This window comes from Lissotriton vulgaris, chromosome 4_1 (genome assembly GCF_964263255.1).
Source record: "Lissotriton vulgaris chromosome 4_1, aLisVul1.2, whole genome shotgun sequence".
NCBI classification, from domain to species: domain Eukaryota; kingdom Metazoa; phylum Chordata; class Amphibia; order Caudata; family Salamandridae; genus Lissotriton; species Lissotriton vulgaris.
The window spans coordinates 375,673,838-375,694,963 of NC_141691.1; the positions used below are offsets into that span (position 1 = coordinate 375,673,838).

Consider the following 21,126-nt stretch of genomic DNA (forward strand, 5'->3'; position numbering starts at 1 on the left):
CCCGACAGACCACGCACGAAACCTGGGCGTCATCCTGGATTCTTCACTCTCAATGAACAGACAAGTCAGCGCCGTTTCCTCATCCTGCTTCAACATTCTTCGCATGCTCAGAAAAACATTTCGCTGGATCCCCACCGAAACAAGGAAAACAGTCACCCATGCTCTAGTCACGAGCCGTCTGGACTACGGAAACACCCTCTACGCAGGTACGTCCGCTAAACTCCAGAAGAAACTCCAACGAATCCAAAACGCCTCAGCCAGGATCATATTAGACATCCCGCGCAACGAACACATCTCTGGCCACCTGAAAGACCTCCACTGGCTACCCGTCAATAAGAGAATCACCTTCCGACTGCTAACCCACGCACACAAATCACTCTACGACATCGGACCAGAATGCCTCAACTCACGACTATCCTTCTACACCCCCTCCCGCCAACTTCGCTCTTCCAGCCAAGCCCTCGCCACTGTACCTCGCATCAACAAGACCACCATGGGAGGCAGATCATTCTCTTACCTGGCTGCTAAAACATGGAACTCACTCCCCGCTTACCTTCGCCTCACCCAGAACCACCTAGCATTCAGAAAGCAACTTAAAACTTGGATATTTGACAAGTAATCCCCCTCCCATTTCTAAGCGCCTTGAGACCCTCTGGGTAGGTAGTGCGCTATATAAATTCTCTGACTTGACTTGACTTGACTTTCTTCGGAGGGAAATGCCTTGTTGCAGTCCGTGTCAAGTATCGCCCCCAGAAATGTGATCACCCTTGCTGGCTGGAGGTTTGACTTCCCTTCGTGAAGAGTCAAACCCAGTTTGGCGAACAGATCTATGCATGCCTGTGTTGACGCTCTGGCTTGTGCTTTCGATGGCGCTTTGACTAACCAGTCGTCGAGGTAAGGAAATATTTGATGTTTTTGCTTCCTTAACACAGCCGCCGCTGGGGCCAGGCGTTTTGTGAACACTCTCGGCGCTGACTTTAAGCCGAATGGCAGTACCCTGAATTGGTAATGTCTTCCGGCTACTAAGAACCGAAGGTACTGTCTGTGTATGGGATGGATCGGCACGTGGAAATACACGTCTTGTAGGTCATATGATCTCCTGGGTTCAATAACAGAAGGATGTCCTGTAGAGACACCATCCTGAAAGATTGCATTTTGAGATAGGTGTTTAAGGATCTGAGATCCAGAATAGGACGCCAGTGGAGCTTGTTTTTCTTGACAAGTAAAAAAACCGGGAGTAAAACCCCTTGTTTTCTTGGGCATTTGGTACCTGTTCTTTTGCTCCCTTTCAGAGCATTGTCCAAATCTCCTGCTGGAGTTGATGCAGATGGTTGGCTCTCTGATGCCTCAGTGGCGTACAAGGGGGCGTTTGAAGAAATTCTAGGGTGTGACCAAAATGAACAATTTTGAGGACCCATTGGTCCGTTGTTATTTTCCGCCAATTTTGAAGATGGTGAGCAATCTTTCCACCCAGGGGAGCACGTGATCTATGGAATGTTGACATAGCCGGAAGGTGGAGGTTGTCATTGCTGTTGGGTGTTGTCCTTCTCCTGACGGCCACCCCTTCCTCTTGGAGCTGATTTAGTATATCCTCCTGATTGACGCTGATTGTACTGTTGACGGTAGGGCTACAATGAGGCAGAGTAAGAGGAATATCTCCCTTGTTGATATCCTCCTCTATGCGAGGACTGCCCTCTACCTCTGGAGCCACGAAAAGGAGTTTTTCTGTACTGCAGTGTTCCCAAAGCCTTTGCAGTATCGGTATCCTTCTTGATACTCTGCAGAGTATCATCAATATGGTTCCCAAACATATCTTCTCCATTGAATGGGAGGTCTAGAATCTTGTTTTGAACTTCCGGCCTAAAAGCCCTTGCTTGTAGCCATCCTTGCCTGCGCAGGACTGTTGCTCCTCCCAAAGATCTAAATGCCGTCGTCGCTATATCCATAGCGCAGTCTATGACTTCAGCTGAAGTGTTTTCCCCTTCTAGGAGAATCTACCTGGCCTCCTGCTTCTCCGATTCCAGCACCTGGTTAATGTATGGAGACAGGTCACACCACATTTGCCTGTCGTACCTTCCCAAGATAGCGAGGGCATTAGCGGGTTTAACCAGCAGCGCCGATATTAAGGAAAAACGTTTTCCTGCATTATCCAGTCTTATGCCCTCTCTGTCTGGAGGTGTCGTGATTGGAGCAGATGGGTTTCTGGACTTCTGCTGTGCCGCCTGAGTAATTACAGAATCCGGCTTGGGATGACCCAAAAGACAAGCTGTTGCATCTATAGGCGCCTTATACTTTTTGTCTAGTCTGGCCAGAACCGGTGTCACCATAGCTGGCGTCTCCATGACCTTCAGTCCTTCCTCCCAAATATGACTCACGATAGGCAAGGATCACACAGATTTGCGATACGAATCCTGGAAGTTGTATAAAAAGCATTCTGCTTTATCCTCAGTCATGGTGAGTGCAAACCTCTTAGTGGCTCTTTCCATTAAATTATGAAAACCACCAATGTCCTCCGGTGGAGAATCTACTGGCTTTGGCGTAGGAGTTGAAGGTGAGGGGATGAGATAGCCATTCCACTCTCCACTTGGTTCCGCAATCTCTCCATCCTCGTGGTCATCATCCGTGGTATCATGTTGTGACGTTGGTGGTGGAGACCTAGCAGTTGGCTCTGGCAAAATTTCTCTCCTACGCACTGGCGTCCCTGGTACAGACCGTGTACGCGGAGTAGCTTCTGGAACCTCCTGAGTGTCTGGCGCCATTGGATATCTTCTTCTATAATCCTCCAACATACCCTGGAGGTCTTTCAACAAAGAGGATGGTACACCTGTCCTATCCTCACGCTGCTGTTGGTGATATTGGTGCTGTTCTTGGGGATGCTCTTGAAAACCCTCATATTCTTCCTCAGAATACACCACCTGGTACTTGACCTGTAATTGCAAAGGGCTACTCGCAAAATCATAAGGATCCTCGTCATCCCCTTCCTCCGAATCTTCCTCTTCCAGCAGGTGAGATGGCACCAATGGAAACACTTTGCTTGGCGATGTAACCTCTGGTGTTATAGGCTTTTTCCAGGGTACCAATCTTTTCTCTGGTGTCTTTTCCGTCGTCGACGAGCCGGTCAAAGAGATCCCTGTCGTCGACCAAGTTATCGTCGACGCCACCGTCGACGTTGTAGTTACCGTTGACGCTCGGGCCGTCGTCCTCGTCCTCGTCGACGCTGCCGTCGTCGATATCGACGTCGATGGTGAAATCGTCGACGCTGCCTTCTCACCAGCTTTTACCACTTCGTTTCTCGTCGACGACATCGATAGTTTTTTCGTCGACGATGACATCTTTTTCGTCGACGGTCCCGTTGACACCGCTAAAACACTTCCTTTCTCCTCAGAAGGCGCAGAGGAAGTTCTCTTGATGGTAATCTTGACTCCGTGAGGCGATGTTGGAGGTTCTGAGGCGGACTTCTCCTTTACTTTACCTCAGAAGCAGAACCCTTCTTCCCCTTAGATTTACCTGAAAGGGATTTTGAGGGACTGCGCCCGGAAGACCCTGGAGTGGTCTTTTTTGGGGCCTTCTCAGGTCTTTCTCCTGAGGAAGGTGTCTGAGGAGATCTACTTCTCTTTTGAGATCTCTTAGACAATAAAGACTCATCCTCACGGTCACTTGAGAGGATTTCTTTCCTTGCTTTCATCTTCTGGAGCCAAATCAGCAGCCTTCCCTCACGATCCCTCAAGGTTTTATTTGAAAAGGTTCGACATACCTTACAATCTGCTGCCTTATGGTCTGGATAGAGGCAGTGTATGCAATCTTTGTGAGGGTCATCTGTATAAAGTCTCTTCTTAGAGCAGGTGGAACAAGCTCTAAATAATCCCTTTTTCTCCTTCTCAGACATGGTAGATGAATAAGGAAATCCAATAAGAAGAAATTAGAAGATGAGACCTCAAATCTCAGTCAAAATACTGTAAAAGTAAAGAGTTTGAGCAGAGCTCAAAGAAGACTCCCTAGCACAACGTGCAGTAGAAAAAAGGGGCAGAAGGTTCTCTCAGGAGTGTTCTAGAGGGTGAGGAGCTCTGATTGGTTCAGGGAAAAGTTTGGGCCTTTTTTACATAACAAAGGCTATGGGTTTCAAAAGGGAAATGGGCCTAGGCCTCTTTTCAGTTTGCTATACTACTAAGCATCGCTTTTTTATATACCGGAGACTCCCGTCTCGACAACGGGGAATGATTCAGGCATGTGAATCTATGAAAGTTCCAATACTGGAGTAAATGGTGTTTATGTAGCCAAAATTAAACTGGCCTGCCAATTTTACAGCGTTTTTTCGGAGAAACCAATGAATGTTATAAATTGTCCATGGTACTGCAAGTAGCTCAGGTGTAATGGTCAAAGGAGGAGTAAAACCATGTGCGATGATGTGAAGCGAATGCTCAGTGGACTTCTCTGCCTAGTTTTGCAAAAGAGAGAGAGTTACTCCGAGTGTCAAACATTAGGCTGTTGAATGTCATTCATAAGTACACTGAAATCATGACAGTGTCATATAAGCAATCTCAAACCTTGGCAGCTATGGAAACATTAGTCCATTGTCAGTCTAGCCGCTGGAATCCTGGTATATTTGTAGAAAGGGACTCCTATGCACCCTTATATCTCCTCCACTTAATCTGTGATGCAGTTATTTGGAGTGGAATAATCCCCACCCTGCCGCATTGTTTAGTGTGGCCTGGAAGTGCGCAGCACGGCCCTTGCAATGAGGCCTGGTGGTGGAGTGTTTGTGCCTCTAGGTCTGTACAGCGTGGTTGCTTCAGGCCGTGTCTGAAGAGCTGGCCGGTGTCGAAGCGCTGTCAAGGTGGCTTCGGTCAGTGGTCTGCCATGAGCGAGCCTCTGCGTGGGCCACAGATGGAGAGCAGGCTGGCAGCTAAAGGAGGGGCGCAAGGCATCAGGAGCTTCTTGTGCGATCTGGAAGTCGAGCCCACTCTTTGCAATGGTGAAGGTGGGTGATCCAGTGGCCCGATCCTGCTTTTGAGATGTGCACGTTTGGGGCCTGGGGGCTGGGGCCAACTCGAGTCACTGCACCAAAGGTATTCTTGGCAGACCCCCACCATTCAACCACTCTCCATAGTGGGTGAGCCCATCTGTAACTAGATGCTGAAGCGGGAGGCCCTCCTTTCATCAGGCAGCACGCAGCTTGCCATGTGCTAGACACTTTCAGGGGGTGTCGATACCTGAGAAGGCTACGACTGGCACGGGCACTCGTGGGGGGCCATGTAATATTCATAGTGTGCACCTAAGGCCACTGTAACACTGTGGTTTGAGAAAATCTGGGTGCTCCTGTCATACTATCTGGTTGGCAAAGCCGATGGCTCCTGTGGTAGAACATACCGAGATGGGTAAGTCAAAACCAAAGGGGATGATGGACAGAGTGTTGAACATTGCAAGCACTCACCCCCAGTCAACTGATCTAGGTTTAATCCATCATCATTCTTTAGCTCACTCCACCACTCCACTTCAGACATGGCCATATGCAAATCAGTCTGACCCTGTGCCTCATGGGAACAGCCCAGCACAGAACTGTCAAGCCATGTCTTCCCTGGACCGGAAACAAGCATCCTGGGACCGGTGTCTGGCTAATCAGCCGTCATCAGCCAGGCTAGCTTGAATCCAGTGGCAAAGTGAGCAAGAGACTCATGTCTGGGCATACCCTGCCAACTTAGGGCGAACAAAGAAAAAACAAAGGGGTTGATGGACGGAGTGTAGTACATTGCATTGCACCTTTCCATGAACCATTGCACTCAGCACACACTCATTCATTGCACACTGTTCAGCACTGAAGCTTTGCTATCTTTAACCAGTGTGTGCTTATTTTGAAAACACATGCACTGCCAGCAAGCACATTCACTACGTGTGTACTACACAACTCTTCACCATTTATGTACTGTACTACAGGCAAGCACACATACACCCAGCACCTGCGGCCCTCCCCTGCGCGCGCACTGCACAGAACTACATCTCTCATGTAATGTATTCCTCTCCGACATACATATACCCAATGCACCAGCGCATGTAGTAACCACACATGCACTGCACAGTACTGCTCCATCCTTGTACTGTACCTTTCCAAGGCACACACACATCCAACGCAGAGTCACTACTCCTGCGCTGCGCAGCACTCCACATCTACCTGATGTAGGCCAAGGGCGAGTTAAACCACACAGCAGATGAACTTTCAAAAAAGTGAGGGAGCCCGTCGGGCATATTCCAGTGACACAGTAAAAAGGTTCTGTTCACAACTATGATCACTACACGTGTGCTGCTTAACTCAAGGTCAAGGGGATAGCCTTCCACCACTATTAGGGTATCGCTTTGAGTGCCTCTCCTGTCCAACATAACCGCAACCCAGGAGACATGCCTAGGTCATGGTGCACATGCATGATTAGTTTTCACCTATGGCAAAGCAACAATAAAAAAAAGAAATCAGCATTCAGAATCCAGTACAGTTGGGCACTCAGGGCAGGGGTACGCGCCTTTACCATGCAGAGGACATTTCCATCCCAAAAGAATGCTTGCACATTCAGGGCTGCAAAAACTTTAACACTGAGAAGCTTTTTCCAGACTTGACTGTAGATTCAGCCAATTCCCAGTTGACCAAGAAAGAAACAAGCATGACAGAGTAAAAAGTGCTCCTAGGATTATAAATGCATCTAAAGAGTGTCCCTTCTTCACTAGCACCTTAATAAGAAACACGGCTGAGAGCACGCTAAAAAACAACGGAGCGAAAATAAGAATAATTTAATAAAATGAGAATAAGGTCACATACTAAACAGACTCGCAGAAAAACAATGTCAACATGAGACTCTATGTTGATAAATTGAGAAGAGTTTGAATTAAAGGCCACTTACTTGTGGTGTTGTTAATGTAGTAGTGCTGCTCATCGTGTCTTCCATTTGCTGTGTTTGAACATCAAGTGTTTCAAACTGGTGCTCAAATTTGTCCATTAAGGCAGAAATCTAAATAAAAATAAATGCATTTAGATTAATCAAATTAAACGAACCCAATGACATTGCACAGAAAACCTCAAAGTAGGCAAACTCTGACAAACCTTCTCTAGGTTCATGCTTTTCAATGTAGCATCCATGGACTTTACTACGCCTGCCATCGATTTTGTCACCTGCAGGGTGGAATCAAACCAGAAAGATAATTAAATCAACTATTTAAATGAACACCTTATTTAAAATGTTGTAGTGAATCTTCAATTTTGTAATCTTCATCGAAGTATTCACACTCAGATTAACAGTGGAAATCTTAAACTTGTGTTTAATTCTGTAACCATTCACAAGAATACAAGGGAGAAAATGGCACAATTGGAGCCACAAATCTTTTGCAATAATGCCTATATTTCGTCATTTCTTTAAATATAATGGATGTTTGGGGAGTAGAATGTTTGAAACAATGAGATCTAAGTGGAATTCCTGGACTGGTAATTTAGGAAATAAACATCTAAACTGTGCAGTTAGTCTTCGTTTTATTTTGAGAAATTCTTCACCTTGTATCTGATACCGAGAGAGGGCGGATAAGAGAAGGACCAATTCTAAAGGGGTCATAAAATATCAAATATTTGGAATGTACAGATTTACTATTCAATATGAACAATCTCCGAGTTCAGAAGTTAGTAAAAAAGAATCGCAAGCGACAGACACAGCTCACCAGCTCTACCTTGGGAGAAGGTTTTTCTTAAGCGCTGAAGTCTTACCAAGATTCCTAGCAGCGAGAAAGAAGAAAAAAGCAAACCATGACTTGCGAAATGGAGCCGAGACCAAATTGTGCAGGTAATGCAACAGGCACGAGTTTGTTATGGTGACAACCCAATTATAAAGGCTATTGGCTTAACTGGTGTATTGGAAAACGTTAGGTCAGAGGCCACATGTCTGATCCGTTTATAATGAAATGTTAAAACAAAGGCAATACGTAGGACTTATTTCTTTCAAGAAGAAACATGTGAAAGCCAACAGTCTTTTACAGATGGATTGTTATTACACTGTGTAAAGTCTGCTGGTGTTACCCAGAATCTCAGATTACCGTAGTATTGAAGATATGTTAATGGTTATCTCTCTTTCTTAGGTCCTCTTAGGATAACGTGTATATTGTTTTGCCAGCTGTAATTTTGTACTCATTTGCTTTTTTATGACTATTGCCTTGTGGCAAAGATTGTGCTCAATAACGTAGGCTTGAGTTGGGTATTTTGAGAAGCCAGTGAGAAAGATCGATAAATATGATCTTTAATGTGCGGTTAGTTACACTAATTACAATCAAAGTTCAAACTACGTGAAAAACCAATACACAAAAAAAATGAGCATTAAGCGCGCGAAAATATCTTTAGTAACAGAAGGACAGCGCTCTGTCCAACCAATTAGCCATTTTTATCTCTGAATGTCATAGCCCCAAAGGCGATGGTAGAGAGGAATATGCTCACCAATACCTTTAAGTGTGGGGTGGGGGGGGGGTTATAGATCTGGATTCATTAGTGATTTTTGCAACTTGCAGCAATTATAATCTTCATTTTGGTTATGTTTATTTCCAGGTTATTGGTCCTACAGTAGCTGGAAAGTGCATTAAAAACTCTTTGGAGGACAATCAGCATTAGGTCAAGGAGGTCAGTTTAGTCTGTATACTGGAACGATTGAACTTTGAGGTCGGCCATCTTTGGTGGAAGTGGTCTCACCGTTCTCATCATAGCCAGATCATCTGGCAGGTCAGCTAAGTACAGGTTGAATAATAGAGGCGGCAATATGCAACCTTGCTTAAAGCCTTTATTTGCCCAGATTTTATCTGTGGTGGTTCGTCTGGCGCAAACTCTTATTTTCACCCTGGTGTCAGAATATAGGGCAATAATGGCTTACAGTTAATTTTCGGGGATGCCCCAGGTATTCAGCTTTAGACAGAGTTTTAAGCTTGAGACACTGTCAAATGCCGTTTGGGAATCAATAAACCCTGCATAAAGGGTCTTGCCCTTTGAAGCTACGGTAACTTCACTCAAGTGGGAGATGCAGATAAGATTATTTTCGATATGAAAGCCCTTTTGAAAGCCAGTTTGAGTCAAGTGAATCAACTTATTTTCCTCCACCCAGACTTGGTGCTTCCGGTGTAAAATGCTGGCAAAGCACTTCTGTGTTGAGGAGACGAAAGTTTCCAGTAAATGATCAGGAGGAGCCCCTCCATGATTTTGGATTGGCTGCCCACAGTAGAAATTCCTGCAATAGGGGCGCCCGTACTGAGGCCCATCGCGGTGGGTCCATTTATATACTGCAGCTGGGATGCCGCTTGGTCTTGGGCACCCCCTGTAGGCATTGACTTGATGGCTGTCACCACTTGACCCAGGCTTATTGATGACATGCCTGAAGGAGCTGTATTAAGTGATGCTGTTGCCCTTTTTGATCCCTCTTTAGGACCCTTAACCTCAGACGGCCAGGTGGTCTACATATAGGTCTTAAATGTGGGATTACCATTCTATGGGGATAATGTTGGCAGCGGGTGCCTGGCGTTGGAGAATTTATTTATCCATAGCCAGAATTTTCTCTGATCCTTGGGTTTTATAATCTCATGCTATTCAGCCCATCTTTGGGTCTCCTCTTCCTTCCTTTGCACGTGGAGGGGGTTCCTATATTCTAGTCATATAGTGGCAACCCTGGCTCGCAGCCATTTATTCATCCCTCCCCCTGTCCTGGCTAAGCTTTCAAAAATGTATTTAAACTTTGTTATAGGGCCGCTATTTGGCTATTGCCATTTGCTACAGATTTAATGTGCCCAGAGTCCACGTCTCTCACATGCCATCCCACATTTACAAGGTGCTTGCTTAAGTAGACAGACAAGGATCCCCAGAGGTTTGAATTGATGCCTTAATAGCTTACTCAGTGTCTTGTTTAGAAATCAGTCCACAATTGCTCCTTGCACGTCGTGATTTCCCACGAACCACTTTATTTTATTAATGGGCTCAATGTCTTCTTGGTTGCAAATGAGTCTTACTTTAGGATGGTTAAGTGTTAGGACCTGTGCTTCACATGTGAGGATTGTGTGGCAACTGGCCATGGTCGGGGTGATTTCAAATTTACGTATGCATTGGAAAAGAGCCAGAGACGCCCAGATGTAATCGAGAGTAGCCATCCTAAAACGGGATATGTGCTTGTAGGCCACAGGTGAGTCTTATGTGAGTCTACCATTTAATATGTGCAGGCCTAACTGATTTAGGAAAGCAGCTTTGCTACCTTGCTAAGGCAAAGGTTGTAGACCTGACTGGTTCACCAGGAAACGTCATTTTCAATGCCATAGTCTTACCAGTTTATAATGAAAGATTACAAAAAAGGCAGGGGGCCAGACTTATTTTTTAAAAATGATTTGCTAGAAACAATAGGTCCTTAAGGCCAGATTGATATTACATGTGTTTAATCCTGAAAATAAGTAATTTGTAATATAGTGTCTTAGAGATTTCATGTATGTTAAAACCTGTAGACTGGAATGTTGCTGCATGGAATCTGACAGATTACTTTAGCAGGCAAAGGTTCTGTTATTTGCCACCCCTATGGGGCAGGCCTTGCATTTAAAAAACCGTGTTAAGCCTATTAGAAGGGGCTGTATATTGTTTTGCCAACTATAACTTTAGGTTTAAATCCTTTTTTATTGATTTAACAACTGGCAGATCAGTTTGCTTTTTAGGCGGTATCCAATCGTGGGCTACGCAGAGCCCAGGCAGTTGACTTATCAAAAGGTTCAAACAAGTAATGTAAAATAACAGAAATGGGGTCTCTCCACCCCTCCCTCTATTGCCCTACCCTCCTCTGTTCACTACCAGTTAAGAGTCATGTTTGGCCCGAAAGCGTTTCACTGTTAATTCGTGGTCTGCTGAGTAGTAGTGTTGGATGAGGTAAGGAGTAAGAGACGTAAATACCTTTGGCATGTGAGGTCTTGGAACGCCTGAGCAAGTATGGTTAAGAATGGTTGCCATAGGTCTCCAAAGGTCGAGCCTTTCCAGGCCAGTGTAAGGGTTACCTTCTCCATCCCCAATACATGCCACAAGCGCTGGAGTCAGCACGTTTTCGGGGGAATTCTAGAAGTTTTCCAGTGGATCAAAATGTTCTGAGTGGCCGTTCCCAAGGCTATCACTGTCTGGCATCCTCTTTTGGACTTGAGGGGATATGTTAGGGGATTTGGTACTCCCAGAAGGGTGTATGCTGGGAATCTTGGCAGCTCAGTATCAAGGTGTTTGTCGACTTTATCTAGAATCGGAGACCAATACTGTTGTACATGCTCACATTCTCGCAAAAGGTGGACCAATGTTCCGGTTTTCCCGCATCCCCTCCAGCAGTCCGGGCTTTGCGTAGGGTCGACTCGGTGAATGCGCCCTGGGGTGTAGTACTATTAAGTGACTATTATGGTTAGTGTTTCGGTTAGTCCCATGTTACTGGCTGTGTGCCGCGCCCTATAATATACACCCTCCCACTCCTTACTACTAAGTTCTCGTCATAGATCCTTCTCCCAGCGTGTGTGGTTTGCGTTATATGTGTGCGAATATCGAGTGAGCAGCACCTTATATGAGGTCCGAGATTAGATTCTTATCTGACGTTCTTGTGATAAGCCAATGTTCATAAGGGTAAGGTATCTCTGTGCTTGTGGCCTACTACAGGGGTGTAGTGCTCAGTGTCTAAGTTGCAGATAGTGCAGCCTTTCTGACTCAGGAATTCCATAGTCTGATCTAATCTGTGGGAAAGAGATCGCTCCCCATTTATCAAATAGGTGTCCCAAGGCGCGGCATTCCGTAGCGTGCCAGTGTGTGAAGGAAGTCTCCCCCAACCCTGGGCTAAATTCCGGGTTATCGAAAAGTGGGGTCAGAGGAGAGGGAACTGTAGTCAGCTCATGTCTTGTGTTGGTCTGATCCCACGTTGTTAGTGTGGTTCGTGTAATGTGGGAGGCATATTGATTAGGAGGTCTATGCGGTTTCTTAAGGAAGGGGATCTTCCGGACTAATGTGCCCGCCACCGCTCGGTCCTGGAATAGCCTGTGTTTCTCCGACTCAGTGCGGTTCCATTCTACTAGGTGTCGTAAATGAGCGGCTTTGTAATAGAGGTGGATATCAGGGATCCCCAGTCCTCCCTGGTTAGGTGGGAAGGTGCATTTGTGGTTTACAACCCTGCCATATAAAGAGGGAGAGCTCAGACTGTGCTCTGTTTAACCATCCTACTGGGGGTCGTAGAGGAAGTGTCTGAAACAGGTATAAGATCTTTGGTAAAATGGCCATTTTAATGGCCACTATCCTCCTTAGCCATGAAACAGGATAATTGTTTCACCGCTGCAGGTCCGAGCGGATTTGAGTGAGCAATTTGGCGTAGATGACCGCCGCCGTGGTTTGTTTACTTTGTATTTTAAATCGTACCTGTCCTCCACCCTGCACTCTGTTCAGGGCTCCACCACGCTCCTGACATACCCGCGCAGCGGATTTTAGCGCTGCTGCGGGACAAACAACAAACACCACTGCCGCCATTCCCAGCGAGCACACAGGCCACGCCCCTTTCAAGAGGCCACGCCCCGCCGTCACTATTTAAGGACGCTGACTGCAAGCGCCACTTAAACAGCTAATTCTCGTGAGGCGGAAGCCGGGAGCACGACCACACGAGCAATTTTAAAATGTGAGTGTCACGGTTTACTTTGTATTTTAAAATCGTACCTGTCCTCCACCCTGCACTCTGTTCAGGGCTCCACCACGCTCCTGACATACCAGCGCAGCGGATTTTAGCGCTGCTGCGGGACAAACAACAAACACCACTGGCGCCATTCCCAGCGAGCACAGGCCACGCCCCTTTCGAGAGGCCACGCCCCCCATTGGCATCTCCCTCCTCGTATAAAAAATGTGCATCTTCCAGACGCGCAAGCCCGTCTGCGCCCGTCCGTGACCGAACGGGGTCCGGGGCCGGACCCCCTGGTTCACCTGCTCCCTCGGACATGACGGGAACTCACAGACAGGAGCCACACTATACTAAACAAGTACTACTATCTTTATGCCCAAAACTTAAAGAGAGATGTTGCCACACCTTACAAGTGGACTCTTTACATCTCGTCTGTGAAACCTGTAAATACACCTTTCAACTCTCGAAGAAGGAAAAGCGGACAACAGCTAAGTTAAAAATGTTGCTACTAAACTGCAGATCTATGAAGAAACATAAAATAGAGATACATGATCTACTGACGGAGAGCTGTCCCGATGCTCTGTTTCTTACCGAAACGTGGCTAGACGAAGCTTCGTCGCCTGAAACCCTTGAAGCCACACCTCCAGGTTACTGCCTACTTAGACCAGCGGAGCAGCGTGTGGGGTAGCACGGAGGAAAACTTGTCCCGAGTCTATTGCAAAAATAGCAATCAACCCCAGACGTTCTTGAGTGCTCATGAAGCAAGACAGCTTTTAACAATGAGTCATGCAATTGCATGTGTCCTGAGCCAATAACCGCTGTAGGCACATTATAGCCTATAATCTTTCATTAAAACACTGTAAATAGTCCTGCACAATAGTCCTACACAAAAGTAATAGAGATACGTGAGTAAGGTGGGGAAGTTGTGCCCCCGACCTGAAGAAGGAGAATATGCTCCGAAACATGTAGACGCACACCTGAGGTACGGTCCATAGTCACAACAGAGAACTACCTCACACTGCACCTTTTAACAGTACCAGTCCGGGGTTGTGAATAAAGTTTTTTACTATACACCCACGAGCCAGGTACTTTTTAAACCTTCACTATATCCCACCACTCACATTAAAACCCCAACCACGTACACCACATGCACCACACATAGTCAATACTATCAGTGCTCCCGCGTAGTCGTAGGTCGTAGCACGCCGCATCCCGTTAGAGGGGTGCGAAGACCCCTATGATGAAGCATGACACAAAGGGGCCTGTTGGTGTGTGAGGGGTATTTTACACAACACTGAGTGCCCCCACACCCCTGTGGTTGACACTTTCCCCTTTCACTGCGAGTAGGATTCCTTTGGTTTATATAACTGTGCCCGTGGAGTAAGAACCCTACTTCTATACTCTACTTCCCTCTCCTGATGTTTTTGTGTACTTAGATTAGACAGACCGAGACAGAGAGGTGGAGGGTTAGCTCTTATCTATAAAACAGCCTTAGACTGTACCTTACTGAAGGCTACGCTACCTAATAGCGAGAGCGTTTTTTTCACAATAAAAGCAGGACCCAATAAAAACATTAACGGACTACTTATATACCGCCCGCCCGGAGGGGCAGCACAGTTCGGCGACCAACTCATAGAACTGGTTACCCAGCAGGCACTTCGATACAAAAAAATTCTCATTCTAGGTGACCTTAACCTCCACTTCGATAATACTGAATGTGGGGAGGCGCAAGCTGTGGCAGAAGCACTGAAAACCCTAGAGCTTAACCTACAATCCAAATCCCCCACGCACCAATCAGGCCACCTTCTGGACCCCATCTTCGCCAATTGGGAGGGTGTTACGGTCTCCTCCCCGATCAGAACGACCTGGTCTGATCACTTTATCATCCCATTTGAAATAGAAGGTATTCCTGTAGAATCCAGATCTAACAACCCCCCACCCCAGAAACGAAGAGACTGGAAAAAAATCAACTAGGACACATTTAAACTTGCCCTACTTGAAAACCCCCCGCCCCCTAGCAATACCTTACAGGAGGCGTGGAATAGTTACGAAAGATGGGTGTCCAATGCGTTAGATACGGTAGCACCTTGGACACACAAACCGCCCGCAAGACAGACCAAAACTGCCCCCTGGTTCTCTGAAGAACTCAAAATAGCCAAAGCTAAATGCAAAAACTTGGAAAGACAATGGAGGAAAAGCTACAACCAAGAATACAAGTCACTTTATAGAACAGAACTAAATAAATATCATAAACTTGTAAGAGCAGTGAAAGGCGCCCACTTTAAGGGTAGAATAGAATCCGCCAATAACCCCACTAGAGAACTCTTCACCATCTACAAAGAGCTAACGGTCCCGACCAGACTCGAAGCACAAGACACCTATTCCAGCGAGCTATGTAACTCCATAGCTGATCATTTTGTTGGCAAGGTCGATAAAATCTATGCCACTTTCACAGACGACACTGATCCCTCTAGCAAACATGTGGAAATTAGAGACAACGCCACCGTTAAACCCTGTCTGACATGTTTTAAAGTACCGGAGAGACAGGAACTGTTGAATATTGCCAACAGCATACAGTCTTGCTCACCCTGTGACGTGTGTCCCCCCAATCGCTGTAAGGGAGTTTTGGAGAGCATGATCGATCAGATTACTCACATCGTCGCTCTCTTTTTCCAAGAATGCCACGTGCTTGATGCATGGAAAACAGCCCAGGTCATCCCTTTGAAAAAAAAACCCAATGCCCACATCTCCCAACTCCAAAATCTTAGTCCCATCTCCCCTCTTCCCTTCTGCTTGAAAATAGTGGAAAAAGTGGTCAACGGGCAACTCATGAAATATCTGGAGGAGGAATCCCTCCTCTACCCCACTCAATCGGGGTTCAGAGATGGAGTCAGCCGTCCTCTATTCCACTGAGTGCCTCAGACAGATGGTGGATGAAGGACAGACAGCAGCGTTGGTTTTATTAGACCTGAGTGCAGCTTTTGACACCGTGCTGCACTCAACGCTGCTGTCTCGCCTCTCCAACATGGGAGTGGAGGGATCCGCCCTTGCCTGGATAAAATCTTTCCTAGACAACAGGAGTTTCCAGATGCACTGCCCCCCTTTTAAATCTTCCCCCAGGAAGCTGAGCCATGGGTTTCCACAGGGCTCCAGCTTGAGCTCCACCTTGTTCAACCTCTATATGGAACCACTGGCTCATATAGTTGAAGCTTTCGGGGTGGATATTGTCACCTATGCCGACGATACCAAACTGATGATCAAGCTTACGCTAGACCACACGGAAGATGCCATCAACTTCTCCAAATGCCTGTCATCAGTGGCAACATGGATAAACAACAACTGTCTGCGCCTGAATGGCGAAAAAACTGAACTTCTAGTTGTTGGTAAATCCCTTAATGCCTGGTCACACATGTGGTGGCCCGCGGAACTGGGCAATTTTCCCACCCCTTCGACTCTGTCAGAAACCTCGGAGTGATGCTCGACTCGGACCTCTCCTTCAGGTCTCAGGTTAGCAAAGTTACGGGTAGGTGTTTTAGCACACTAAAAACCCTCCGCAAAGTCCTTGACCTGCTCCCCATCAACGCCAGAAAGACACTTGTCCATGCCTTAGTCACACCCCACCTTGACTACGGCAATGTCCTGCTCCTCGGTTTAAGTAAAAAAGGCCTGCACCAACTGCAGTGCGTACAAAACGCTGCTGCCCGCCTGGTACTCAACCTGTCTTGCAGAGCATCTGGAAAGAATGCTCTAGCGAAGCTTCACTGGCTACCGGTCAAGGAACGCATCAAATTCAAAGCTCTATGCTTTATGGATTGCATCGCCCAGGGCAAAGGCCCAAGCTACTTGCAAAAGCTCCTCACTATTCACCGCCCCACCGGGAATTTGAGGTCGTCCGGAGCGATGCTGTTTAAACTCCCTCGCACTCGCAGAGCCAGGATGGAAGGTTGTTCTTTCAAGAACCTGGCCCCCAGGCACTGGACTGAATTACCGCTTGCCCTACGAATGGAACCCTCAGAAACCAGATTCCGTGCTAAACTTAAAACCCACCTGTTCCCAGCCATATATTTTCCTTTTTTCTCTGACCTCGACTTCGTTCTCTCTAAACCCTCTGCCTCTTGAGTTTTAGCAACAATCCAGCGCGGGTACACACTATCTTGAATGCAGCCAGGCGCTTTAGAAATGGCTTTATTTATTATTATTATTATTATTGTTAAGTAGGCGCCAATTGAATTCCCAAGTATGGGGTTGTGTTCCCAGTCCACTGTATTGGGTGCTGGTTCTGGAGGTATATCTGCATGTGTGGTGACAAGGAGAGGATGAGAGCAACTGACTTCTCAATATGGACTTTGAACCCTGAGGCCCTCGCAAAGGAGTCTAGCCCCCAGAGCTACAGCTGGGTCCAATAGGATGACTAGCATATCATTCGCGTATAAGCTTATGGTGTGTACATACCCTCCAAATCGAATTCCTGTGATTTGTGGGTGCTCCTTGACTCTCTGGGCCATATGCTCCATATACAGTGCAAAGAGCAAGGGTGACTGGGGGCACCCCTGCCTTGTACCTCTGCCTATGGGGAATGGTGTTGAGGTATGTCCATTAAATCTAACTGACGCCATAGGGAGTGGTAACAGTTTGAGATTTGTGTCCTCACTTTCTCACCCAAGCCGACTCGGAACATCGCCTGCTCCAAGTAAGGCCAGTGGACCCTATCAAAGGCCTTTTCTGCGTCGATGGGGTGGAGCATAAAATCTCCCGGATCCACGAGCCTTCTCAATAAGATGTAAGACCCTCTTAGTATTGTCGCTAGTCTGCCTGTGAGGGCTAAATCCCACTTGGTCGGGATAGATTAGTTCTTGGCATATGGATAGCTAATCTACGCTCCAAGATCCCGGTGTACAATTTTAGGTCTATGTTCAGGAGAGAAATGGGGCGAAATGCACCGCAGCTAGTTTTATCTTTGCCGGGCTTGTGAATAACCACTATTGCAGCCTCAAGCATAGACTTGGGGATCGCCACTGGGGATGAAAAGGTTTTAAAGAGCCTGGTTAAGAGTGGTGCCAGCGTAGGACAGAATTGTTTGTAAAAGGCTGCAGTGTAGCCGTCCAGTCCAGGGGATTTGGCTAATTTAAGTCTTGAGATGGCCACTATGACTTCTTCTACTCGTATGTCCCCCTCTAATTGCTCTGAGTGTTCCAGGGTTAGGGTGGGGAGGTGTGCCTCTGTTAGGAAAGCATCTCGATCTGCGTCCTCCAACCTTTGCTCCGCATATAGTTGGTTGCATAAATCCCGGAAGGTCTGTGACTAGTCTCCAGATCAGATCTCGTATCTCTTGTACCCCCTGCGACTGTCAGGCATCGCATTGTTTGTGCACTAGCAAACGCCCAACTCTATCCCTCCCCAATGTAGAACAAGTGGAGCAGAGGTAGCGCTACATATTCCGCTCTGTCCTTGTCGAAGGCTGCTAATTGTGCCCAGGCTGCAGTCAATTGTCGCCAGATTCTAGGTGCCCCTGTCAGCTGGTGGATTTGTTCTAATTCCCTTGTTTTCTTCGTGAGGTTGTTTCTCTTTTGTCTGCGCTTCGCATTATCTGCCGTCGAGATGGCCATTAGCTCGCCCGTAACTACGGCTTTGAGTACTTCCCATTGTGTTGACATGAGTGTGTCAGGATTTTCATTGTGTGAAAGATAGTCATCAAAAGCGTGCTGTACTTGCTCGACCACGGCTGGGTTTTGCCAAAGGGTGTCTTGAAAATGCCACTGGCGCATGGGTCGTTGAGTGGGTGGAAGGGTTAATGTGGCCACTACAGGAGTGTGATCGAACAGTGATCACGCAGAGCCTCAGAGCCTATCAGATAGTCGAGTCTGGCGTAAGTTTTATGAGCATTAGAGTAATAGGAATATTCTCTAAGGTGCGGTGGCAACACCCCCAGAGGTCCACTAGGCATAGTTCCTTCAGTCAGGACAATCCTGCTGCGGAGAACACGCCTATCAGACCAAAACGCTGTGCCGACCTGTTCAGGAAGTTATTAAATACTAAGTTGAGTACACCTCTCAGAAGTATCTTGCGCTCGACTGTTGCAGTGGCCTTCGTGAGAGCCTCATGGAGAAACCTTTCCTGGCCCTCATTTGGCGCGTACAGAGACCCAATAACCAGAGTGTGCCCCCAATTGTGAACTTATAAGTCAGTAGCCTTCCCCTGATCTCCGCCACCTTCTGCGCTACCTTCACCTGGAAGGCCCTGGAGACTAAATTTGCAACCCCAGCTGTCTTAGAAGGACCGGATGAAAAAAAATTGTGTGGGGAACATACAGGATTTAAGTCGATGACAGTCACGTGAGAGCAGGTGTGTCTCTTGTAGCAGGCGAAATGGGTGGACCCAGCAGTATGAGATGTCGCGCTGACGTAGATGCATAGTGATGGGTCGAAAAGTTTTACATTTCTGTAGAGTGAGCGCGCCAAGATCCTGGTTCAGGGTTGGGGTTTGATCATTGAAAGTGACCGGGTGCATGGATCTGGCCTAACGGAGAATCTCTTCTTTCGTGCGAAAGTCCTGTATACAGACCAGTATATCCGCAGATGGGGCTTAATCAGAGCGGGGTGGGCCCACTCTGTGTGCTCTGTCTATTTTAATGTCCATGCCAGGGGGCTGCCAAGAATATGATTAAAGAGGTATCTCATGTGGACGAAGATGTCCCTGGCTTCCAAATAGGTTCTCCCCCCTCTAATCCGGATGTTATGTCTGCGGGGGCGTTTTTCTAGATCTTGCAGGTCCACCTGTTGTTCATGGATGCGGATGACTTCTTGCTGTAAGGCCGTCATTTTAGTGTCCATATTGTCACCCCGGTCTTCCACTTTAGCGACACGCTCCCCTATTTCGTCCACATCTTTTCTGATGTCTTTAATTTCTGATGCGAGGTGGCGCTTAACTGTTTGCAGGACCTCGCGAAGAGGGACTCGAGGAAGGCTTGTGTCACTGGTTCCTCTTGGGCGCCGTCCACCTGCATTTGGGCGGGCACACTCTGCGAGGGTAAGCCATCGCAGTACCACCCTGGGGCCGTGCAAATAGCTCCTTCACTGTCTTATCTCTCTTCCCCCATGTAGAGGTCATAGTTTTGCTGCGGGTAGATTGATGTGTTCTCAACAGAGGCGGGAATCGCCACGGATCCCAAGGCTAAGTGTTCCAGTGAAGGTTGGAGGTCGGACCGTCTCAAAGTGTGGCTGCTAAGGGGTTCTGGGGTACAGCAAGTTGATCACACTTCTCTGGATGTCTGGAGTCACAACTTCGAGTCCCCCCGGGAAAGCTCGGTCACCAGAATGGTCTATGGCGACCTCAGTTCACGTTGGGCAGTGTTTGGGCGAGCACTGGGCTTGCTGAGTTCAATAGCGACCACTGGGCCACCTCTACTGCGCGCTCGTTGAGGTGCAGGTTAAAGTCCACCCAGCTTTGCCAGTCACTTTCCAGATGGGAGATACCGAGTCGGCCTACCGAGCAGGCCCTCTCTTCTTCTTTAATGCTTGGCCTGGTCATACCACCACCCTGGGTGTAAGAGTGCTGCCCCTATTCGGACCCGGAAAGTGGACTCCCCAAACGCAGGCTGGGGCTCACCTCATCGAAGTTCCCTTTGAGTCAGCGTTCTCTTGTGCCTTTATACCTCTGTGCTTAGCGTTGAGGCTAGGCCCCCGATAGTGGGTGCAGTCGGCAGCGGAGGGGTCGTGAAGATTCGGCCGGGATGCTAGGCCAAAGCTAGGAGTTCAGCGGGGAACTACATGGGCCTAGCCGGGCCGTCTCCGCAGGTCGCTGGGCTCCACTCTCAGTAACAGACTCTAATGGCGGCCGCGCTCACGGCCTCTTATAGCCTCTCTCAATGCTCATGGCTGTGCCACTCGCTCTTGACTGCCAGACATTGCCTAAGGGGGAGCCAGGGTCCGATCCACAATGCAGTGGCCTCCGTCTAGGCGCAATGCTGCAGCCTAGTAGCCTGTCTCCGGATCAGCGTATCTTCGCGCTGTACCTCTTGATGTGGGGGTTGTCGCCTCTTCGCCTCTTGGAAAGTGAGGCCTGCGGTGCTTATGGCCTCCAGTCTGTACACAGCTCCTGGCCAGGCCTGGCTTCACTGCTACACCAGGCGTGGTTGGGCCGGGAGTGATTTCAGCGCAATCCGCGCCTCCGGCGGTCTGCACAAGGCCGGTGCTGCCTCCCCGATCCCCACTGTGGTGCCTTTGTCGGGCTCGCTGGTGCTGCTGGCGCAGGGTGGCGCTGGGTCTCAGACCTCACCCCCTTCGATGGATCCGGCTGTGCTCGTTAGTTTCCACACTCTCCTCCGTCGCGGCCCGCATTGCAGTCTTTCCCCAGTCGCGGTCCGCGCTCTTTTCACACGGTAGCCTCGAACCTCGGGCCACTAGCATAAGCCCAGGGCGGATTCTGCCCTCGGGGCCAGGCCTGGGCTCCGGAAGGTGCTATACTTGGGCGA

At 47.9% G+C, this 21,126-nt stretch overlaps 1 protein-coding gene across 1 annotated transcript in view; it reads right to left on the reverse strand.

The window, feature by feature from the left end:
* Window positions 1–21,126, reverse strand: part of CHMP1B (charged multivesicular body protein 1B) — a 165,297-nt gene that overhangs the window by 73,794 nt on the left and 70,377 nt on the right. The window contains exons 4-5 of the mRNA XM_086918753.1: window positions 7,085–7,153; window positions 6,885–6,992 (exon numbers count right to left, since the gene is read on the reverse strand). Of these exons, the coding sequence (XP_086774879.1) occupies window positions 6,885–6,992; window positions 7,085–7,153 (177 nt within the window). The remainder of the gene's footprint in view (window positions 1–6,884; window positions 6,993–7,084; window positions 7,154–21,126) is intronic.